Source organism: Sciurus vulgaris (assembly GCF_902686455.1).
Source record: "Sciurus vulgaris genome assembly, chromosome: X".
Lineage (NCBI taxonomy): Eukaryota > Metazoa > Chordata > Mammalia > Rodentia > Sciuridae > Sciurus > Sciurus vulgaris.
In genome coordinates, this window is record NC_136471.1 from 47787040 (window position 1) to 47807579 (window position 20540).

The 20540-nt window shown below is 36.7% G+C and overlaps 1 protein-coding gene across 1 annotated transcript; it reads right to left on the minus strand.

Moving 5' to 3' along the window:
* Positions 1–896: 896 nt before the first annotated feature.
* Positions 897–2173, minus strand: LOC306651841 (nucleolysin TIAR-like). The gene has a single exon (XM_079124721.1). It carries the CDS (start codon positions 1881–1883, stop codon positions 1089–1091), a length of 795 nt encoding a protein of 264 aa, XP_078980847.1. The 5' UTR covers positions 1884–2173; the 3' UTR covers positions 897–1088.
* Positions 2174–20540: the final 18367 nt, after the last annotated feature.

Consider the following 20540-nt stretch of genomic DNA (forward strand, 5'->3'; position numbering starts at 1 on the left):
CAATAATTAAGTATTCTTAACAATAAACATTTCTAGCAGCTTCAGTGCTCTATAAATGCATACATATATACATTCATGAATGCACAAATTTGTACATATTGTTTTCCCTTCTCTTACACAAGCCAGGATCCCAGGTATTCATTAAGCTGAATTTACCAGGAGGTAAAGAAGTAAAACCACACACTTCAACAGTTTCATTTCTAACCATGCATATACTGTTGGAAGCTACTAAACTATGTTCTTTTAGAGATTGATTTTTTTTCTGTAGATGACCTGTAAAACTGTTCCTGGGACATTTTTATCCCTAGTTTCTATGGATCCTTTTGTTGTTGTTGTTGAAGCATGCTTTTTAAACACTGTATTCAATATTTACAATGTATATCATTTAAACGTCATGTAAAAGCACAAGTATGACTGTCTGACTTTAATACAAACACCATACTTGGAATTTCTCCCCAAAATGAAATGTAATATACTACAGTTTTAATAACACTTCCTGAAGTTTTAAAAATATGTCTTAATGTGGACCGATGAACATTTTGCTCAAGTAACTCGGACAATGCTGTTCCTTATTTAGGCTGCAAAATTTCAGTCTGGCTTCAGTTTCTTTTAGGCATAAAGAAAGTAAATATTTCTCCAAAGCGACTCCAAAATCATGTATTTCTTCTGAATATCACACTTTTTTTCTGCTGACTTCAAATGTGATCCACCTCAGGGTAGGGGAGGGGAGTATCAGGATTCAGGATGAACTTATGTGATTCCCAGTTTTTCAAGATCCTCCCTTTTTTGCTCTTTTAAAAACACAGTGAGTTAAAATACTGAACAGTAAGATAAAAATGGAATAGTATCTAAGAATCAAACCATTTCTCTTATTAGATCAAAATTTGTAGTCAGAATTGTCTTTATTGACTTTATTTTAGTTTTTGTACACAAAGAAAAATCATGTTCATATCCATCATGAACAAAAACTTAAAAAGGCAGAACTAGAAGACATGTGTCCTTCACCAAAGCAAAGCTGTGCTAAAGGTTCCAAACATTTCAATTTTTAAAATAAATATTTTCATTTTCCGATGTCTACTTTCATGTCTTCAGAGTGTCACAGGAAATTGAAGCCTATCATGAATTACAATTTTGTTTAGAGTCCCAGCTGACTGTGTTTGGTAACTTGCCATAACATATCCAGCTTGGTTAGGAGCAGGTATTACAGGGGGAGGAGCTTGTCCTTGGGGAGGCTGAGCACCAAATCCACCCATCCAAGCAGCAGAAGGTGATTGATCTACTCCAAATCCTTGTTGATTCCATGGTTGTCCATATACTCCATAAGGCGGTACTTGCCACCCATTTGCCATATACTGTCCATACTGTTGTGGGTTTCCATATACTTGGCTCCACGGGCCCCACTGACTATAATCGACCTGTTGGAAGTTTTCAGTCATATCAGGAGATTCTTTACCCCAATAGCATATAACCACATGTCCTTCAATTGTAGTACCATTCATTGAAACAATGGCATGGGCTGCACTTTCATGGGTTGAAAATCTGACAAATGAATAGCCCTTCTCTGGAAAAACTCTTATTTCCATAATTTGTCCAAATGGTGAAAATGTCTGTCTCATAAGCTGATCTGTTAACCCAGAAGCAATTCCTCCACAGTACACAGTACAATTTTTTGGACTTGACTGGTTTACTACATCTTCAAATCTCAACTGCTTAGTGTTGTTTTCTTGTGTACTTTTAGGTGCAGGTCGTTTGTGTGTGGCCCAATTGGTTCTGATTTGTCGTCCACCCAACCACTGACCTCCCATATGAACAATTGCATTTTCTGCAACCAGTTTGTTATAAAAAGATACAAAACCATAGCCTTTGGATTTTCCAGTTGCCATGTCTTTAACTACCCAGGCATCTGATATTTTACCAAAGGGGGCAAATGCTGATTTGATATCTTCTGTTGTAATTTCTGGACTCAATCCCCAACAAACACATGGAAGTGATTGGAAGTATTTTTTTTCTGCCTACTTGGTGTTGTTTCCCAGTTTACTTTGACCTCCTTTCCCTAAATTTTTCTCCCATTCATAGCAGCTACTGTAGCAGCTGCATGTCTGTGTTCATAAAATTCCACAAAGCAATATGGATCATTGCTTGTATGCTGCAAAACAGAAAATCCAACAGAAGAGTTGACCCTTGTGCTATGGGTTGCGTAGAATCTCTGTTATCATTTTACAGCTTTTACAGGGTCCGATCTGACTGAATAACTGAAGTATAAGGACTTCTGTCACATCTCTGGAGAGGTTACCTACGTATCTAGGCTATAAACACCATGTTGTTTTCTGAAGATAGAACCATATGTCTTAGCTTGTGTGTGTAGAGTCCGGGACTGTCCGTCGTCTTCCATCATGGTGGGTGTGACGGAGCGATCCCGGGACAAGGGGGAGGGCAGGACTGGGGAGGGGAGGGGGTGGGGAGGAAGGGCAGGGGGGCTCCGGGCACCGGCTGGGGACAGAGGAAAAGGCACCGAACCCTGCTCTTGGGCTTTCTCCTCCCAGCCCACTCTGGACAGTGCACTCCAACCAGGAGGAGCAGGAGGAGGAGGAGGATCTCTATGTATTCTTAATGACTTCCAAAATCTGATCTGGAAATACTGGTAAATGTGTATAAAGCATGAAATAATTTTTCCACCAAAATATTCCTCAGCAGCTACTGTTACTATTTTGTTGCTGAAAGTTCAGAAAAATACAATTGGCATTTGTATTTGTAAAATAATATTTTAAGACAGCATCAAAATGTATGAAATATTTATGGATAATCTGTCCACAGAACTGTGATACCTGTATGAGGAGTTCTACAAGATATTGCTGAGAAAATTAAAGATGTAAATAATTAGAAGATATACCCTGTTCATGGATCAGAAGACCTGGATTGTTAAGATGTCAGTTCTCCCCAGTCTTATTTACAAAATCACAACAACCCCAAACAAATCCGCTATCTTTCATTCATGATATTTTCTTTCATATAGAGGGACATCAATCAAAAAATGATTTTAGCATCTCTGCATATTCACTTCTCAGGGAATCACTTTTCTGATTAATGAATTTGGAAGGGGAACCAGGGGTTGCTCAGTCTAGTCCCTCTTCTTACCAAAACTCTTAATAATAGTCTGGGCTAACAAGTGTGTATTCTGCTTTGCCTACCAGAGGTGGTTCTTACAAAGAGCCTATAATTCTCTTTTCTCATTTCCTTGTCTGACTGGCTCACTTCCTTTTTCTATGGTGTTGGTTCATAATGCCTGGGTCATATGGGACCTCCACCACCCCAATACATGTCCTCCACATCTGAGCTATGAGCCAACCAAGAAATACAGCAAAAGCCTATAGAGAACAATACATCGACTCTATTCCTTATTAAGGTGACAATAGAGAAAAAGGCTTAGGTCTGAGGGCAAGATTTTTCTTAATAAAACCCAGGATCAAACTGATTTATCCACACTGTGGTGCTTCACTGGGTCAGTCTAAAAGTCAATCACTGTGATGCATATCTCAGTTGCTGTCCCAGGGAGTCCTGCCTATGTGTGCTTAAGGAAAGTAGCTTTCTTGCAAGGCTATCCCTGTCACAGATGACAGACTTTCAAGACACTTTTTGGGAAACAATTTCGAATGTGAATAAAGACATTATTCTGATTGAATATTCACCTAGCAACCTTCTAAGGTTATATAACTTTCCACGTAGCTCATGATATCCTCCAATGGTAGGATCTTGAACATACTCCATATCAAACTTGGCATGGCTGTGTGTCTGGTCCATCCAGGTTGAGTATCTAGCAGTGAGACAGAACGTCCTGTCTGAATGGATGGAGAAAGAGCAGGGGTTCTGAATGTACTGAGCCAGCCAGGAAAATGGTCAGTTTAGCTTCAAGCAGTGTGAACTTATGAGTGTTGACCATAGGGGCCTATGCCAACTACATTTGGGGAAAAAATTCTCATAAGTGGACTGCTTTGTCAAAGATCATAAATATTGAACTATGGTCAAGTTGAATTTGATGATGGTCTTACTTCATGACTCATAAAATTTCCTGGAATAATTCTAGAGTTTGAAAAGAAAACCCCATCAGTGAGCTTGTGTTTATGTTTCATTCTCTTTACATGGAAAATGTGAGGTCATGAGGTCTGCATACACTGTTGGGAAAGGATACATTAATGCAATCTCTTTGTGAAAACACTTGGCAACATCTGTGAGAGAAGAAAGTGAGTCACCTGTCACCTTCTGCCCTCTTAGGTCTGAACTGAAGAGATACACAGGCACATGCACAAGAATGTTCACTTCAGCACTGCTAATATATCAAAACTACAAAGTCACCAACATCAGAGAAAACAAGAAAATGTTTTCAAAGGGAAAAAAGTTTATAAAATGGTCCCCAATCTATAACATCACTCATATATTTAAAACTAAACATGTGTAAACAAGTATATTTTGCATAATTTTTGCATGGTTACTTTATGAAGAAGGCATTGTTTCTACTCAAAAGGTGATTTGCGGATGTAAAATCAATTACACAGAGTCGTTTAGTAAGGAACAGGAATGGGATTCTAACTCTTACCCTCCCCTAAGGACACCATCCTTTTTTAATGATTTTCCAGTTCATGACTTGTAGTTTTACATGATTCTGGCTTTAAGATCTTGTGGATATGCACTTATTCTTTCTCCCTCTGAAGAAGCTGATGGTGCAGATGAAATCCCAGTGCATGGTCCTGTAGATGGTCATGGGTTTAGCCTCTGGGTCAAGGGTTTATGGTTCCCTTCTTCTTTTTATCTACATTATTTCTTCATTTCTTCATCAACAGGAAACTGATTTTCCTATATCAATAAAGAAGTTCCTCAGAAAAGTCAAATGCAGCACTCCAACTTGTTATATTTATTCATTAGACATTTAATATAGTGCCAAATCTGAAGATGATTCTGGAAGAATTTTTTCTTGAGTGCATATGAAGTAGATATTTTGGTTATTCACAAAAGAAATGATGATCTCCATTTTACCCAAATGTGAGTCTTCTTTTAGATGTAATGTATTAAATAATCAACAAAGTGTTTCCAAAATGTCTATAAATAATGTTTCTGTTATATGATATATTCAGGTATAATAAAAAATAATCCAAAAGTCTAAAAGTAAATAAACAGGCTGAAAGAACCAGATCAGACTTCCTATCCTCCATATGCCCCAAACACAACCTGAATAATTTCATTTACATAAAATTATGGAAAATAAGAACTATTAACAGATCTATTGACAGATCAGTTATTGCCTGAGGAAAGGGCATTGTAAGGAAGAGAGTCCTCAGGGAGGGGAGTACAGAGCTGAGAATGTGATGTTCTTGGAGTATAATAAAATTATGGAGTCTCTTTTTAACATGAAGATCCTTGCTGGGTATCCTTAAAATAGTGAAAACACGGAAAGCTGCATTCCAAGTCATGTAGTGACTCAGGACCAAAGCAGTGGGTGTATAACTTCTCAGCAAGGCAAGTGAAAGAAGGATTTCACTAAAATTCAATACTGGACTTTTAAACTGGCTTAGGGACTTAGAAACTTGGGTACAATAAATAAGAGAGAATGCACTGGAGCTAACCCAGCTGTTGCTTGGTCACCAATTCACCACAGAAGGAGGGAGAACACAGAGAAACAGATCTAGTATGGAAAAACCTAGGATTTAAAAAAGAAAGCTGCCTAAACTTAGATGACAGAGACTACACTGTGCACTGGTGATTGAAAACCATGCTTGGTATCTCAACTGGCCTCAGACAGCTGAGGCAGGAGCAATCTTGGGGAGATCTCTTTACAGCTATGGCTCCCTGAGGGAGATGGATGTTCTCTGTCACAGTATCCCAGCAGGTGCCAACTGGGTGACTTAGGGGGTAACTGTGGGAACATGAGTGAAGCAGGCATGGAGTGGACTGTACCCAGGGAGATTTGAGTCAGGAGGGTGAGGGAAGCCCTACTTGCTTTGAGTCTGGCAGCTAAAGTGACCATCTGAATCAGGCTAGGAGTCTGATGGTGGGGAGAAGCAATTCACTTGAGAACTAAGCCCAGGAGACTGTGCTCATGGGTAGAAGTGAGTAAAGGATAGCCCCCCTGTGCCACGATTGGAATTATTGGGAGGACCCTGATAAGCAGACCTACATCAGAAATTGACTATTGTCAAGTCCTAGGGGCAGATAGATCTCATATCTCCAAAGCAGACACCACCAAACAAAAACCCTGAGGCCTTATTAGACCTAAGCCCCAACCGTTGAAATGCCCTCAGAGAACTCTTCATAAGTTTTACCATGGGAGCACACCAATCTGTTGCAAATGGACAAAACTCCAACTGACAGTACTTCCTAACACATCCCACCTCGTACTGGTGAGAAGTGAATCTTACATCAAACAACTTCAACCTTGGGCTGCTCCACCTGGCAGCTCAGGGAGCTACACAAAAACAAGAAGGGAATAACAACAGCCACCCCTTGCTCTCTATATGAGTACATATCTCAAGAAGAAATGGAAAGAAAGATTGTTGGACATAGACAGTGACCATCCAGTCTAGTCAACTATTTTGACCACCTCAGTGGAGATGTTTCCTTTGTTCTTCATTAAGAATGTGTGTGTGTGTGTGTGTGTGTGTGTGTGTGTTTGTATGTTTTTTAGGTGTGTGTGTGTACGTGTGTATAAATTCTTGCTGTGTTGACTGGATCAGGGGCGTATATACAAACACTTTCTTTTTCTCTCACTTTTAGAATTTTTAAAATATAGTTATTTTTCCCTTGCCCTGTCTTTTGAGGGTTCAGGGTTTTTTTTTTTATTGTATATTTTGGTTTAGTTTTGAATATTTTCATTTGTTTATTTCTCTTGTTTCTCTCTCTTCTCTTGCTAATGACCAAATTCTTATTCCCTCTCCCCCTGACCCAATACTTTGTTTCTTCTATTTTTTCTCTCCTTCAATGTAAACATCACCTGTAACATCTCTTATGCATTTTCTCTGTTCACTTTTTGAAACTGTAAATTCTTCTAACTCTCTAAGACATTTTCTTTTACCTTTATTAACTGTATTTTTACCATTTTTCAAAACTAATTGCCTTATATAACTCCTGCCCTTACCATTAATTTTGATGCAATCATTACTGTTGGGGATGATATAATTGACACCTTCTCTTTGCTTTAAAGGCAGAGCTAGTCCATGGTTATTGTTTTTACTGTCAACAATTGCTGAACCCACCAATCCTGTTTTTTTTTTTTTTTTTGTGGTAATACTTTTGAAGATGTCATAGTATGTACTGGGTATTTACTTTAATGCTGTGTATTCTTTGCAATGGATGCTACTATTGTTTATTTCACCCTATTCTGTGAGGTGCTGGAAGCCTACTGGGACACTAAAAGTTCACAAGTTAAAAGACTGCCACTAAACTAAACTTGGCCAAATGACAGCACACTTAGCTCCACACATAATTTAATGACACCCAATCTTCAGTTCTACTTTAATACAAAGCATAGAAGAAACAAAAGCCAAAACTAATGATTGTACTATGTAATTCCCACTGCATTCAAATTGGAGTGATCACAAATATGTTAGACTACAGAGTAGACACCTGCTATTGAATCCATGATCTAGTTCACAGTTGTTTTAAGTGTTCAGACTCGTTGAATGCTGACCCCACCATGCCTATATAAGTGGCAAATAGTATTACAGGTGTCAAAGTAGACACAGATATTTAACAAAAAAATTTACATTCGTTGCTGGCATTAGTGTCATTCCTGGTTCACTCCTGTCCCTAAGAGGGGCTAGAAAGAGATTGGGAAACTGCAAGATCACAGAATAGAGATCCTGCAGCTATGAATACATATTCACATATTAAACAAGCAACAATGAATCTTACTTCACACACAATCTACTTCATTTAAGCCCTGACATTACTCCAACTCAAAGAAGTGAGAAGACAAAAGCCCCAAACCACCAAGTACCCAAGGAAGAACAATCTGAGAGGGACCTCAGGTCACACCCCTTGACATCTATTCATACACCAGAGAGAAATCCCAGAACAAATAAGATAATTACACACAAAAGGACACATGCCAAATGAAAAGGAGTGGAATCCACCTCAACTGATGCACAAGCCCAAGACACCTTAATGTGCGAAGAAACAGGCAATCAAATATCCCACCAAAATCCACAATCCCCCAACAAAAGGTTCCTACTGATAGTGAGAGGGATGAAGACCCATAGACAACTTATAAAAACTGATTATTAAAATGTTTAAGGAACTAAAATAAGATCTAAGGAAGGAATAAAGAGAGTAATTACAGGAGATAAAAGACCATTGTAATAAAGAAGTAGAAATAGTGAAAAGAATCCAAGCAGATCTCCTCTAAATGAAAGACATAACTAATCAAATTAAAAATTCACTTGAAGTCATCACTAACATATTGGATGCATACGAAGTAGAACCTCAGTCCTTGAAGACAGAACTTCAGGTTTTAAAGAGAGAGTATATAATCTTGAGTACACAGAATGTGATAAAGGGAAAATAATAGTACATGACCAGAATATACAAGAACTCTGGGACAATGTTAAAAGACAAACCTGAGAATCATTGGCATAGAAGAAACACAAAGATAATTTTCAATGAGATAATTACTGAAAATTTTTGCCATATGAGAAATGAGAGAGACATCACATACAAAAGGTTTACAGGATCTCAAACACACCTAGTCAAATGAGAAACTTGCCAACATATATCAAAATCAAAATGCTCAACATAGAAAATTAGGAAAGAATATTAAATGCTGCAAGAGAAGGGCTGGGGTTGTAGCTCAGTGATAGGACACTTGCTCAGCATGTGGGAGGCACTGGGTTCGATGTTCAGAACCACATATAAATAACTACAAATAAGGGTCCACGAACAACTAAAAAATATTTTTAAAAAGCTGCAGGAGAGAAATATCAGGAAAAATTTCAAGGCAAACCAATATAGTTCACTTCTAATTCCTCAGTTCAGACTCTAAAATCAAGGAGAGCCTGGAATGAGATATTCCAAACCCTAAAAGAAAACAATTGCCAGCCAAGGTTACTATATATAGCAAAACTCAGTTTCAAATTTGGGAGGGAGATAAAAATTTTCCATAACAAGAATAAACTAAAAGAAGTGGAGCACCAACCAGCACTACAAAGAATAATCAAAGATAAACTGCACACAGAGGAATTAAAAGTTAATTCCTAAAACTCCCAGAGGAAGTTTAATAGAAGACTAACCCATCAAATGAGAATCAAGACAAGATAAAATAGGGCAAAAAATCAAAATGGCAGGAAACCACACATATCCATACTAATGGTGAATGTTAATGGCCTCAACTCCCCAGTCAAGACTCACATTAACAGGATGGATCAGAAAACAAGATCCAACTATATGCTGTTTACAAGAGACTCAACTTATAGGGAAAGAAATCCATAGGTTGAAGATAAAAGGATGGAAAAATATTACATGTGTATGGATCAAGAAAACAAGCAAGATTAGCTATTCTCATATATGACAAAGCAGATTTCAAGCAAAAGTTAACCAGAAGAAGGACAATACATCCTAATAAAGGGACAAATTCAAAAAGAAGGTGTAAGGAGAGTAGATATTTATGCCCCAAGTATAAATGCACCCAATTACATGGGAAAAAATACTCAACAGCATTAAATCCCTTATAGATCCCAACACAATAATACTGGGTGATTTCAATACATCATTATTACCAGTAGACTGATCATCAAAACATAAAATCAATAAATATATCTCTTACCTGAATAACACTATAAATCAAATGAACCTAACAGACATCTACAGAATATCCTATCCCAAAATATATGAATTTACCTTCTCAGATGCACATGGAACTTTTTCCAAAATAGATCATATTCTAGTCCACAAAGCATATCTTATCAAATACAGAAAATTCAAATAATCCCATGTATCCTATCAAATCATAATGGAATGAAACTAGAAATCAACAGCAAGAAAATTAATAGCAATCACAAAAATACATGGAGATTAAACTATACTCTCCTAAATTATGAATGGATCAAAGAAAAAATGAGAACAGAAATCAATAAATTCCTAGAAATGAACAAGAATAGAGATACAACATATCAAAATCTCTGGGACAGTATAAAATCAGTTCTAAGAGGAAACTTTTTATCACTGATTGCCTACCTTAAAAAAAATAGGGATCCCGAATAAATTAGCTTATTCTTTATCTCAAGGCCTAGATAAAGGACAACAAACTAACTCCAAAACCTGTAGAAGACAGGAAATAATTAAGATCAGAGTTGAAATCAATAAAATTGAGAATAAGAACACTACACAGATCGATGCAATGAAGAGTTGGTTCTCTGAAAAGGTAAATATGATTGACAAGCCCTTAACCAAACTAACCAAAAGAAGGCATGAGAAGACTGAATTAAACAAGATCAGAGATCAAAAATGATATATCACCACAGACCCTTCTGAAATCCAGAGGATTATCAGAACCTATTTCAAAAATTCATACTCCAATGACCTGGAAAATCTGAAAGACAAAAATTTCTAGACACACATGACATGCCCAAATTTAACAGGAAGACATAGGAAACCTAAACAGACCAATATCAAGTCATGAATTTGCAACGGCAATTAAAATTTTTCCAAAAAAGAAAAGCCCAGAACCAGATAGATTATCAGCTAGTTCTACTGAACCTTTACAGAAGAACTAATACCACTCTTTCCCAAATTATTTCACGAAATTGAAAGAGAGGGAAGACCTCCAAATACATTCTATGAAGCCAGTATAACCCTGATACCAAAACCAGACAAAGATGCATCAGTAAATGAAAACTACAGACCAATATTTCTGATGTACATAGATGCAAAAATCTTTAATAAAATATTACCAGCCTCCATTCAAAAACACATCAAAATAATAATACACCATGATTACATGGGTTTCATTTCAGGGATACAAGTTGAATCAACATAGGCAAATCAATAAATGTAATTCACTACTTAAACAGAACTAACAACAAGAGTCACATGATCATCTCAATAGATGCAGAAAAGGTCTTTGATAAAATCACATCACCCATCTATGTCAAAAATATTGGGAAAGCTAGTAATTGAAGGAACTTCCCTCAACATTGTACAGGCCATTTATGACAAACTCAAAGCCAACATCACACTAAATGTAGAAAAATTCAGGAATTTCCACTAAAATGAGGAACAAGACAAAGCTTTCCATTCTCACCACTTATTCAATATAGTCCTCAAAACATTAGCCAGAGTGATCAGTCAGGAAAAGGAAATTAAAGTGATTCAAATAGGAAAAGAAGAAGTCAAACTATTGCTTTGCCAACAATATTACCATATATCTAAAAGACCCAAAATCTTCCACCTGAAGACCTCTAGAGGTTATAAATGAGTTCAGCAAAGTAACAGGATAGAAGATCAACTCCCATAAATTAATTGCTTTCCTATACTCAAACAGTGATTCAGCCAAGGAAAACATCAGGAAAATAATTCTATTCACAATAACCTCAAAAAAATTGAATACTTGGGAATTAACCTGATCATGGAAGCAAAAGAGCTCTACAATGAAAATTATAGAATGCTGAAGAAAGAAACTGAAGAAGCTGGAAAGACAGTCCATGTTCTTGTATAGGCAGAATTAATAGTATCAAAATGGTCATACTACCAAAAGGAATACTCATCAAAATATCAATGACATTCTTCTCAGAATTAGAAAAAACATTTTAAAATTTCATTTGAAGAATAAGAGACTCAGAATAGACAAAGCAATACTAAGGAAGAAAAGTGAAACAGGAGGCTTCACAATACCTGATCTGAAATTAAAACAGCATGGTATTAGCATCAAAATAGACATAAAGACCAATAGAATATGAGACACAGAGAAAAACCCACAAACCTATAGCTGTCTGATATTTGATAAAGGTGCCAAAAATGTATCTTAGAGAAAAGACAGCCTTTTAACAAATGGTGTTTGGAAAACTGAACAGTTATATGTAGGAAAATGAAATTCGACCTCTATTCCTGCACTAAACTCAAATCAAAATGGACCAAATATGTAGGAACTAGACAAGAAAATTTACAACTGCTACAAGAAAACATAGGGTCAATACTCCATCATACAGGTGCTGGCACTGACTTCCTTAACAAGACCCTCAAAACACAAGAAATAAAACCAAGAATCCATAAGTGGGATGTCATCAAACTAAAAAGCTGCAAGGCAAAGGAGATGATTAAGAGCATGAAGAGAGGGGCTGGGGTTGTGGATTAGTGGTAGAGCATTTGCCTAGCATGTATGAGGCAATGGGTTCAACTCTCAGCACCACATATAATTAAATAAGTAAAATGAAAATCCATCAGCAACTTAAAAAATAATAATAAAGAGCATAAAGAGATAGTCTGTAGAATGGGAGAAAATCTTGGCCAGCTACTCTTCTGATAGGGGATTAATATACAGAATATAAAAAGAACTCAAAAAACTTAACACTAATAATAATAATAATGATAACCCAATAAATAAATGGGCTAAAGGACTAAACAGAAACTTCTCAGAAGAAGAAATAAAAATGGACATCAAATATATGAAAAATGTTCAACATCCGTAGCAAACAGGGGAATGCAAATCAAAAGTACACTAAAAGGGCTGGGGTTGTGGCTCAGTGGTAGAGCACTTGCCTAGTATGTGTGAGGCACTGGGTTTGATCCTCAGCATCATCATATAAAAATAAATAAATAAAATAAAGGTCCATTTACAACTAAAAAAATAAATAAAAATGTACACTAAGATTTAATCTCACTCCAGTCAGTATGGCAATGATCAGGAATACAAACAATAATAAATGCTGGTGATGTTGTGGGGGAAAAGGTAAACTTATACATTGTTGGTGGGACTTCAGACTAGTAGAATCACTCTGGAAAGCAGTATGAAGATTCCTCAAAAAACTCGGGATAGAACCACCATATGACCCAACTATCCCACTCCTTGAAATTTCCCCAAATGATGTAAAATTTGTAGACTACAGTGATATAGCCACTTCAATGTTTATAGCAGCACAATTTATAATAACTAAATTGTGGAATAGACCCAGATGCCTGCTAATAGATGAATGAATTAAGAAACTGATATAGGAGCTGGGGTTGTGGCTCAGTGGTGGAGTGCTTGCCTGGCATGTGTGAGGCACTAGGTTGGATTCCCACACTGCATATAAATAAATAAATAAAATAAAGGTCCATCAACAACTAAAATTATGAAAATAAATAAATAATTAAAATAAAAAAGAAACTCAGTGATACAAACACACACAATGGAGTTCTACTCAACCATGAAAAAGAATGAAATATGGCATTTGCAGATAAATGAATGTAAATGGAGAAAATCATGCTAAACGAAATCATGAAACCCAGAAACTAAATCGCAGAATTCATGAAATCTCAGAAACAAAAAGGTCAAATGTTTTCTCTCATATGTGGAAGTTAGAGTACAGTAAAAAAGGGGAGGGAAGGATAGGATAATATAAGGATAAAGGGAATATCAGTAATGTAGAAGAAGATCAAGAAGCAGAATGGAGGGATGGGTTAGGGAAAGCAATGCAGAATGAATTCTTACATACATAAATATACAACAGGGAACTTCACCTTTATGCATAGGTAGAAGGAAACAACTTTAAATTAATAGATGAGTGAAAGGGAGTTCATTGAGTAGAGGACATAGAATGGGAGAAGGCAAGGAGGACGGGAGAGAAAAGTGGGGGGAATCATGAACTGAAATCGAATTCCATGTGTTTCAGTTTGTCAGAATGAACCCAACTAGTAGGTATAACTATAAAACTCTAATAAAAAATAGTGAAAATACATCAACATTATTTTTTAATTCTAAATTCTTGTAACTGACATTTCTAATAAAGAATGGCATAAAAAAGTCACCATAGAATATTAGAAGCATGGTTATCAGGGGAGAATTCATGTTAAAATCTCAAATTGCTAGGAAGAACTTCCAAACAACTGCATATTTGAATAACCACCCAAGAGATACACAGAGATCAGTTGTTATTATAGGAAAAGATATTATCACTGAAGGTCCTAGCAATCCGGTGGGTGACCATTCCTAACCCCATTTTACAGAGGACAAGCTGGGCCCACAGAGGGCCCTTCCCAGTCTTATCCTCCCGTGCCCCACATTTACATGAAAAGTAGGTCCAGGACACCCTGGAGCAGGACATCACACTGCCTAGGGACAAGAACATCCCACATCTCTCTCCCTCAGGAGACAGTGGAGAACGAGTCCCAGGGCGGGAACAAGGAGACCTGGGTCTGGAATCCCTTCATCTTCCCACACCCCAGGGGGGATGGGGTGTGGGGAGGCACCCACGCCCTCTGCTGAGTCCAGACCCCTAGAGGCAAGGCCCTGATTTCCAATTAGAGCAAATCGGTCTCTGGTAGAATGTCACAGTAGCTATAATAACGTCAGGTTTCTATGGCAACCGGTGCACAGGTTTGTCCTCCGCATCATAAATGCCTCTGCGCAGGCCTGTTTGTCCCCTTGCTTTTCTCTGAAAGCAAAACACCTTCACTCTTCAGGCCAGCCGAGAAATTATACTAATTAGAGGAGTTAGGCAGAGACACAGGTAATTAGTGCGCACGCACACACAAACACACGCATTGGCAGAATTCTGCCCAGGTTTTCTGTTATCAGGAATGTTATAGACTTTAAAACTGACCCTAGGGACATATTACCAGTACACAGAGACAAACAATAATGTCTAGTTTCTATGGCAACTGTGATGCACAGGCTTGTACTCCACACAGGAAATCCCTCAGCTAAGTGCTCTGCCTCTTGCTCTTTGCTGAGATTCAATCACTTTAACTCTTAAGACCACCTCCTGAGAAGGCATCCTATTGGCAGAAAGAGAATAGTTGCAGTCTGATTACCAGAAAAATAACAGAAAAAGCCTGCATTCCTCATAACTGTAATGGTCATGAAAAGTCTGACTGTTCCAGAAATGGAACAATAAACAGTCAATTACTCTATTAATCAGCAAGTTCACCTTTAGAAATATACCAAGAGAAATGAAAACTCGTGTCTACATAAGAATTTGAACACAAAATATATGACACACGTTATCCATGTATAGCTCCAAACTGGAAACAATCCAAGTGCCCATCAACAGATGAATGGATAAATAAAATGTAACTCACAAAAAGAAGAGTGGTAGGGAAGACTAGAAGTACTTTGGATTAGACAAAGGGGAATGAAGGAAAGGGGGAGGGAATGGGAATAAGAAAGATAGGAGAATGAATTGAACATTACTATCCTATGTGCATATATGATTACACAACCAATATAGTTCTACATCATGTACAACCAGAAGAATGAGAAGTCATATTCCATATATGTATAATATGCCAAATACATTCTACTATCATGTATAACTAATAAGAAAAAATAAAAATATTTAAAAAGGTGGTACAGTAGAATATTTTTCACCCATTAGAAGGAATGAAATTTGGATATGTTACTACAAGGATGAACCTTGAAAACATTATGTGAAGTGAAAGAAGCCAGATACTGAGGACCAAATAGTATATGATTCCATTTATATGAAATTCCCATAATAGTTTAATGTGTAGGCACTGAAAGCATGTCTGAAAATGCCTAAGGCTAGAGGTGGAATTAACTTCATCATGATGGGATTTTTGGGGGGGATTATGGTAATGTCTAAAACTTGATTGTGATATGTTTGCACAGTTTTAAACATTTACTAGCATTCATTCTTCAAACTGTATCATTAAAATGCATAAATTTTGTTGCCTGAAAATAATATTTAAAGAAAACTGTTAAAAATATGATATGGTCCTTGGTTTCTGCTGCACCACAGTGAAAGACCAAATTCTTATACGAAGGTCTTGATGCACATGTTTTATATAAACATGAGTGTATAGAAACCTGTAGCTATATTCTAAACACACACACACACACACACGGACCAAGTTCTATTATCACAATATTAGAATTCTACTAAAAGTTTGATGGTCTCAAAGAAGATGTAGTACATTTACCAAGGAAGTAGTCACATGAACTCTACCCAGAATTGTGCCTTCTGACTAAGTACAGACGCTGAATAGATGTCATTTACACATTGATGATAATAGGGAATGTCACAATACTCTGAATAATGCAGGATAGTGAAAATTGATTATGTCACAATCACAGATGAAATTCTAGGAAGCATAAAAAATAAGTTATAAAACAAATGCTCAGAGATTATTTTTAGCCATTCAGGTTAGCAATAATTCATATTATTTCTAATGTGTGTTGATACAAGAACTTCTGTGACTGAAAGGATATAAATTAATAACAATATTTTGAATTTAAAACTTAATATAAAATTTATTCGTTTTCAGAGCTTTGATAGGACAGTTTCTGGGTCTCTTTATGAAGAAATGCTTTCAAAGATATTTACGTGTATAGGAGGCTGTTAAGTATAGTATTGTTTGTAAAAGGAAAATGGTGAAGTAACTGAACTTTTATCACTAGGATAATAATAAAATGAAAGTTTAGCACCAGCATGATGAAACCTGGTAAATGACAAAAAATAAAACTAAAATTATTTTGTAAATTAATTTTAAATGTTTTTGGCAGCGGTGTTTAAGTTGTACTTCAGGATGCTGTCACTAGGTGGCATGGTACCAAAATATCACCATTTTCAAAATACAATGTATATACAGAAAGTTAAACAAATAAAAAATATTAATACCTTCACTGAAAACATAGTTTATGGTTCCTTGATATGATTTAAGACTGGTAGGTTTTCAGACCTACCAGTCTTAAAAACTGGTAGGTGTCAAAATATAACCTTGTAAAACCATACAATGAGGGGCATCTTTACCAGGCAACATCATGATGCAAGTCCACCTCGGCTTCTATAGGTAGCAAGATTGGGGGAACACAGGCCAAGAGAAAGGTGACTGAGAGGGAATGAGAGAGCCATGGTGGGGTCTGGGCAGCTGTGTCCACAGTGTTCTGGAGAGAGGATTGGTAGGCAGCAGATAGTAATGAGTGGCAGGAAAATGAAGAAGACACTTTCATAGACTGGACCTACTGTGTTTCCCCTGCTATGCTTTCTCTTAAAAAGCAATTTGCCTAAGGCCATGGTATATCTTTCCTGGCTTAAGTTAATGGGATATGTTGTATTCCTCAACAAATAACCTGTTAACTATATATTCTCAGTTCTAAGAAATAGAAGATTCCCCCCTGCTGAGAAACACATGAATTACCTTGAAGGGGGGAACTTTTGTGACACTTATAATGACCAAATATTCCAAGATGTAGGAAGAATGAATAATTAAAAACAACACCCGATGACCATAATATCTGTTAAAAGCAAGTTTCAATAAGAACTGCTCAGGATTGGCCAAATGACCAAGAGTTGTATTTAGATCTTTACCATATCATTGCAATAGTAAAATTTCTCCTCATGGGTTTTTCTTGGGTACCAATGGGTGAGACCATGCACAGTAGGAACTTAAAATCAGATGCAGTTCTACTGTCAATCAAAAGTTCAGAGATGGTACATAGGTGGGACTCTCCGGAAACTTCCTTAAGACCAATAATAAAACTGTGGAACAAAAGGGGCATGTGGTCACTTTCTCTCCTTACAGATGATCCACTCTCTCTTCCTCCCTCTTTCCTACCAAACTTTGTTAGACCTTTATCACTCTTTGTGTTTTGTATGAAATGTTCTCCTGCAAGAACATAAGAGATGAGAACCACAACATGACCCTGGACCACTGGGTATATATAACAGGACATTTGAGAGAGGATTGGAGAAGTTCTGAGAAGTCTGTGAAGAGGTGGCATTATGGAGGGTGAAGCCCTTCTCTTTTTGAGGGACGTCTCTACAGTGTAACACCTTAACCTGCGCTGGGAGGAGTGGGGAGAACAATCAGTGAATGACACATAGATTTAGGGTCAACAGCAAATCAAACTGCATTAATATACATGTGAATTTTCCAAACACAACTGGTTCATAGTAAACTAACCATTTCATCACATTTATTGTTCTTGGCAAAATATGCTCCTTTTCAGTAAAAAAGTATAACTAACATGGAGACAGCTGTGATGCCTTGTGATGGTCAGAACCAAGACTACAGTTTTGAGTGTAGACCAGGGCTCTCAGCAGGTGGTGTGGTAGAAGAGCGGTTGATAGAAGTTGGGAATTTGACTTAACCCATTATGTTCAATTGTCCTATATATAGAGGACATATACAAGAAAAACCTTTAAATTGACCACTTGTGGTCACTTTGAAATAAATATTATGGCATTTGCAGGTAAATGGATGGAATTGGAGAATATCATGCTAAGTGAAATAAGCCAATCCCCAAAATCCAAAGACCTGATAAGTGGATGATAATACATAATGGAGGTGGGAAGGTGGGGGGTAAGAGAAGAATGGAGGAACTTTGGACTGTGTAGAGGGAAATTGGAGGGGGAAGGGGGCGGGTTTAGGAAATATGGTGGAATGAGAGAGATATCATTACCTTATGTACATATATGATTACACGAATGGTGTGAATCAACATCATGTACAACCAAAGAAACGAAAAGTTGTACCCCATTTGTGTACAATGAATAAAAATGCAGTCTGTAAAAATAAAAAAAATAAATAAATAAAAACAATTAACCTACTTTTGTTCCATACCACATTATGATTCTATGTATGGGAATGTGAACACTTCTGAGTATAAGAAACCAGAAAAATAAATGTCTTTATTTGAGGAGGGGGAAGGAAATATATATCGTGACTTTAGTGTTCTATTCTTTTGAGACATAATATATTATTAGAGTATTTGAATAATATATGTTTTAGGTATTGTAAATGTACATATTTCATATATATATGAAAATATGTAAAATATAAAAGCTTTAGATTATAATTTACAACCCATTTTAAAGCACCTGGGTAAATTTTGTTGACATATTTGCAGAAATGAAAACTTGAAACTTAATGAGTTAATGGGATCAAACAAAGTTTTCTGGAAATTTTTACTTACCTGTAGCAATCCCTCTGTATCTGTCACATTTCTGGGCTATTCAAAAGAAGCACATTTTTTTCTGGGATATCTAAACCTGTGATTGAAAGCCAGTCTTTGAAGGTTTGAAGATAAAGCAGCAACTGTGAGCTATATTTGAAACATCCATATAGTCAATTCACTTTTATCTCACTCATTCCCCTACATAATTGAATATAAGAAATACATTTCAAATAAATTTCAAATAAGGAATATGTGATATATATTTATGTATGGAATATATATAAACCATATATTTATATATATATGTATGTCTTTTCCAATCTGACCACAAGAACACTGTTTACAATTCTTTTTTAAAAATTGTTTGTACTTGTTGTTGGACACAATGCCTTTTATTTGTTTATTTTTATGTGGTGTTAAGGATCAAACGCAGTGCCTGACATACGCTAGGAAAGTGCCCTGCCACTGAGTTACAACTCCAACCCTACAAGTCTTTATCAAAATAATTTTCCCTGTACAAGAACAATATATGAAAGCATATTTATAAATTAGAATTATCCTGCATCTTTCATGGGCCTAATTTCCATCCTTTTCAGACATGTACCCTTCTGTGAGCTGGATAGCACACATACATCTAAACACACACACACACACACACACACACACACACACACACACACAGTTTTTCCAAAGGTGAAATCAAAGTATTCATCTTCTCTCACCCTTTGTCTTTTCCACTAAATTCTTATTTTTAAGATTTTTATTTGCATACTGTTAGTTCTTATGGTTTTTGCATATTTTAACCCAAAACTTGCCGGGTGCGGTGGCACTCAGGTGACTGAGTGCCGGGGTCCAGCCCTAGCAGGAGTCCATGGGTTCCACACTGGTAAACCGGGCGTAGGGAGACAGCGTCGGCGATGGATGGAGAATGAAAGACACAGACTCTAGTTCTGGTGCAATCAATCCCACTTTATTCTGGGGAAGGCTGGGTTTATATACACTTTTCTTCAGGCTATGATGACAGGCTTATGATTAATAAAATCAAAGAAGTTTCCAAAGCATAGGCAGAAATTGTTTTTACCGAAAGATTATGAGAAAACAGTAACCGTACAGATTACAATTATTTTAAGAATATTTAACTAAGTCAATGAGCTAATACAATGTTTATTTCCTTAATATCTAAACTCTATATGACCTAAGACTATTCTTATTATTTTTGCGGTAAAGCGATAGACAAATAATCTCATGTGACCATCTCTACTAGGTTCTTCTGGTTAATATCTAAATTGCTGAGTTAAGGGCTACAGGAGGGCAGTGGTCCCAATGGTTATTATGTACCAACGTTTATTATAGGGGTGACATATTCTTTGTAGGAAGGAAGGAATGTTGTGAAACCTTATCCTTTTACCTTACCACCACACATAAACAAAACCATCATCTGGATTAA

Coding starts and splice junctions, on each gene's coding strand:
- LOC306651841 (XM_079124721.1), bottom strand. CDS start 1,883: ATGGCAACTGGAAAATCCAAAGGCTATGGTTTTGTATCTTTTTATAAC.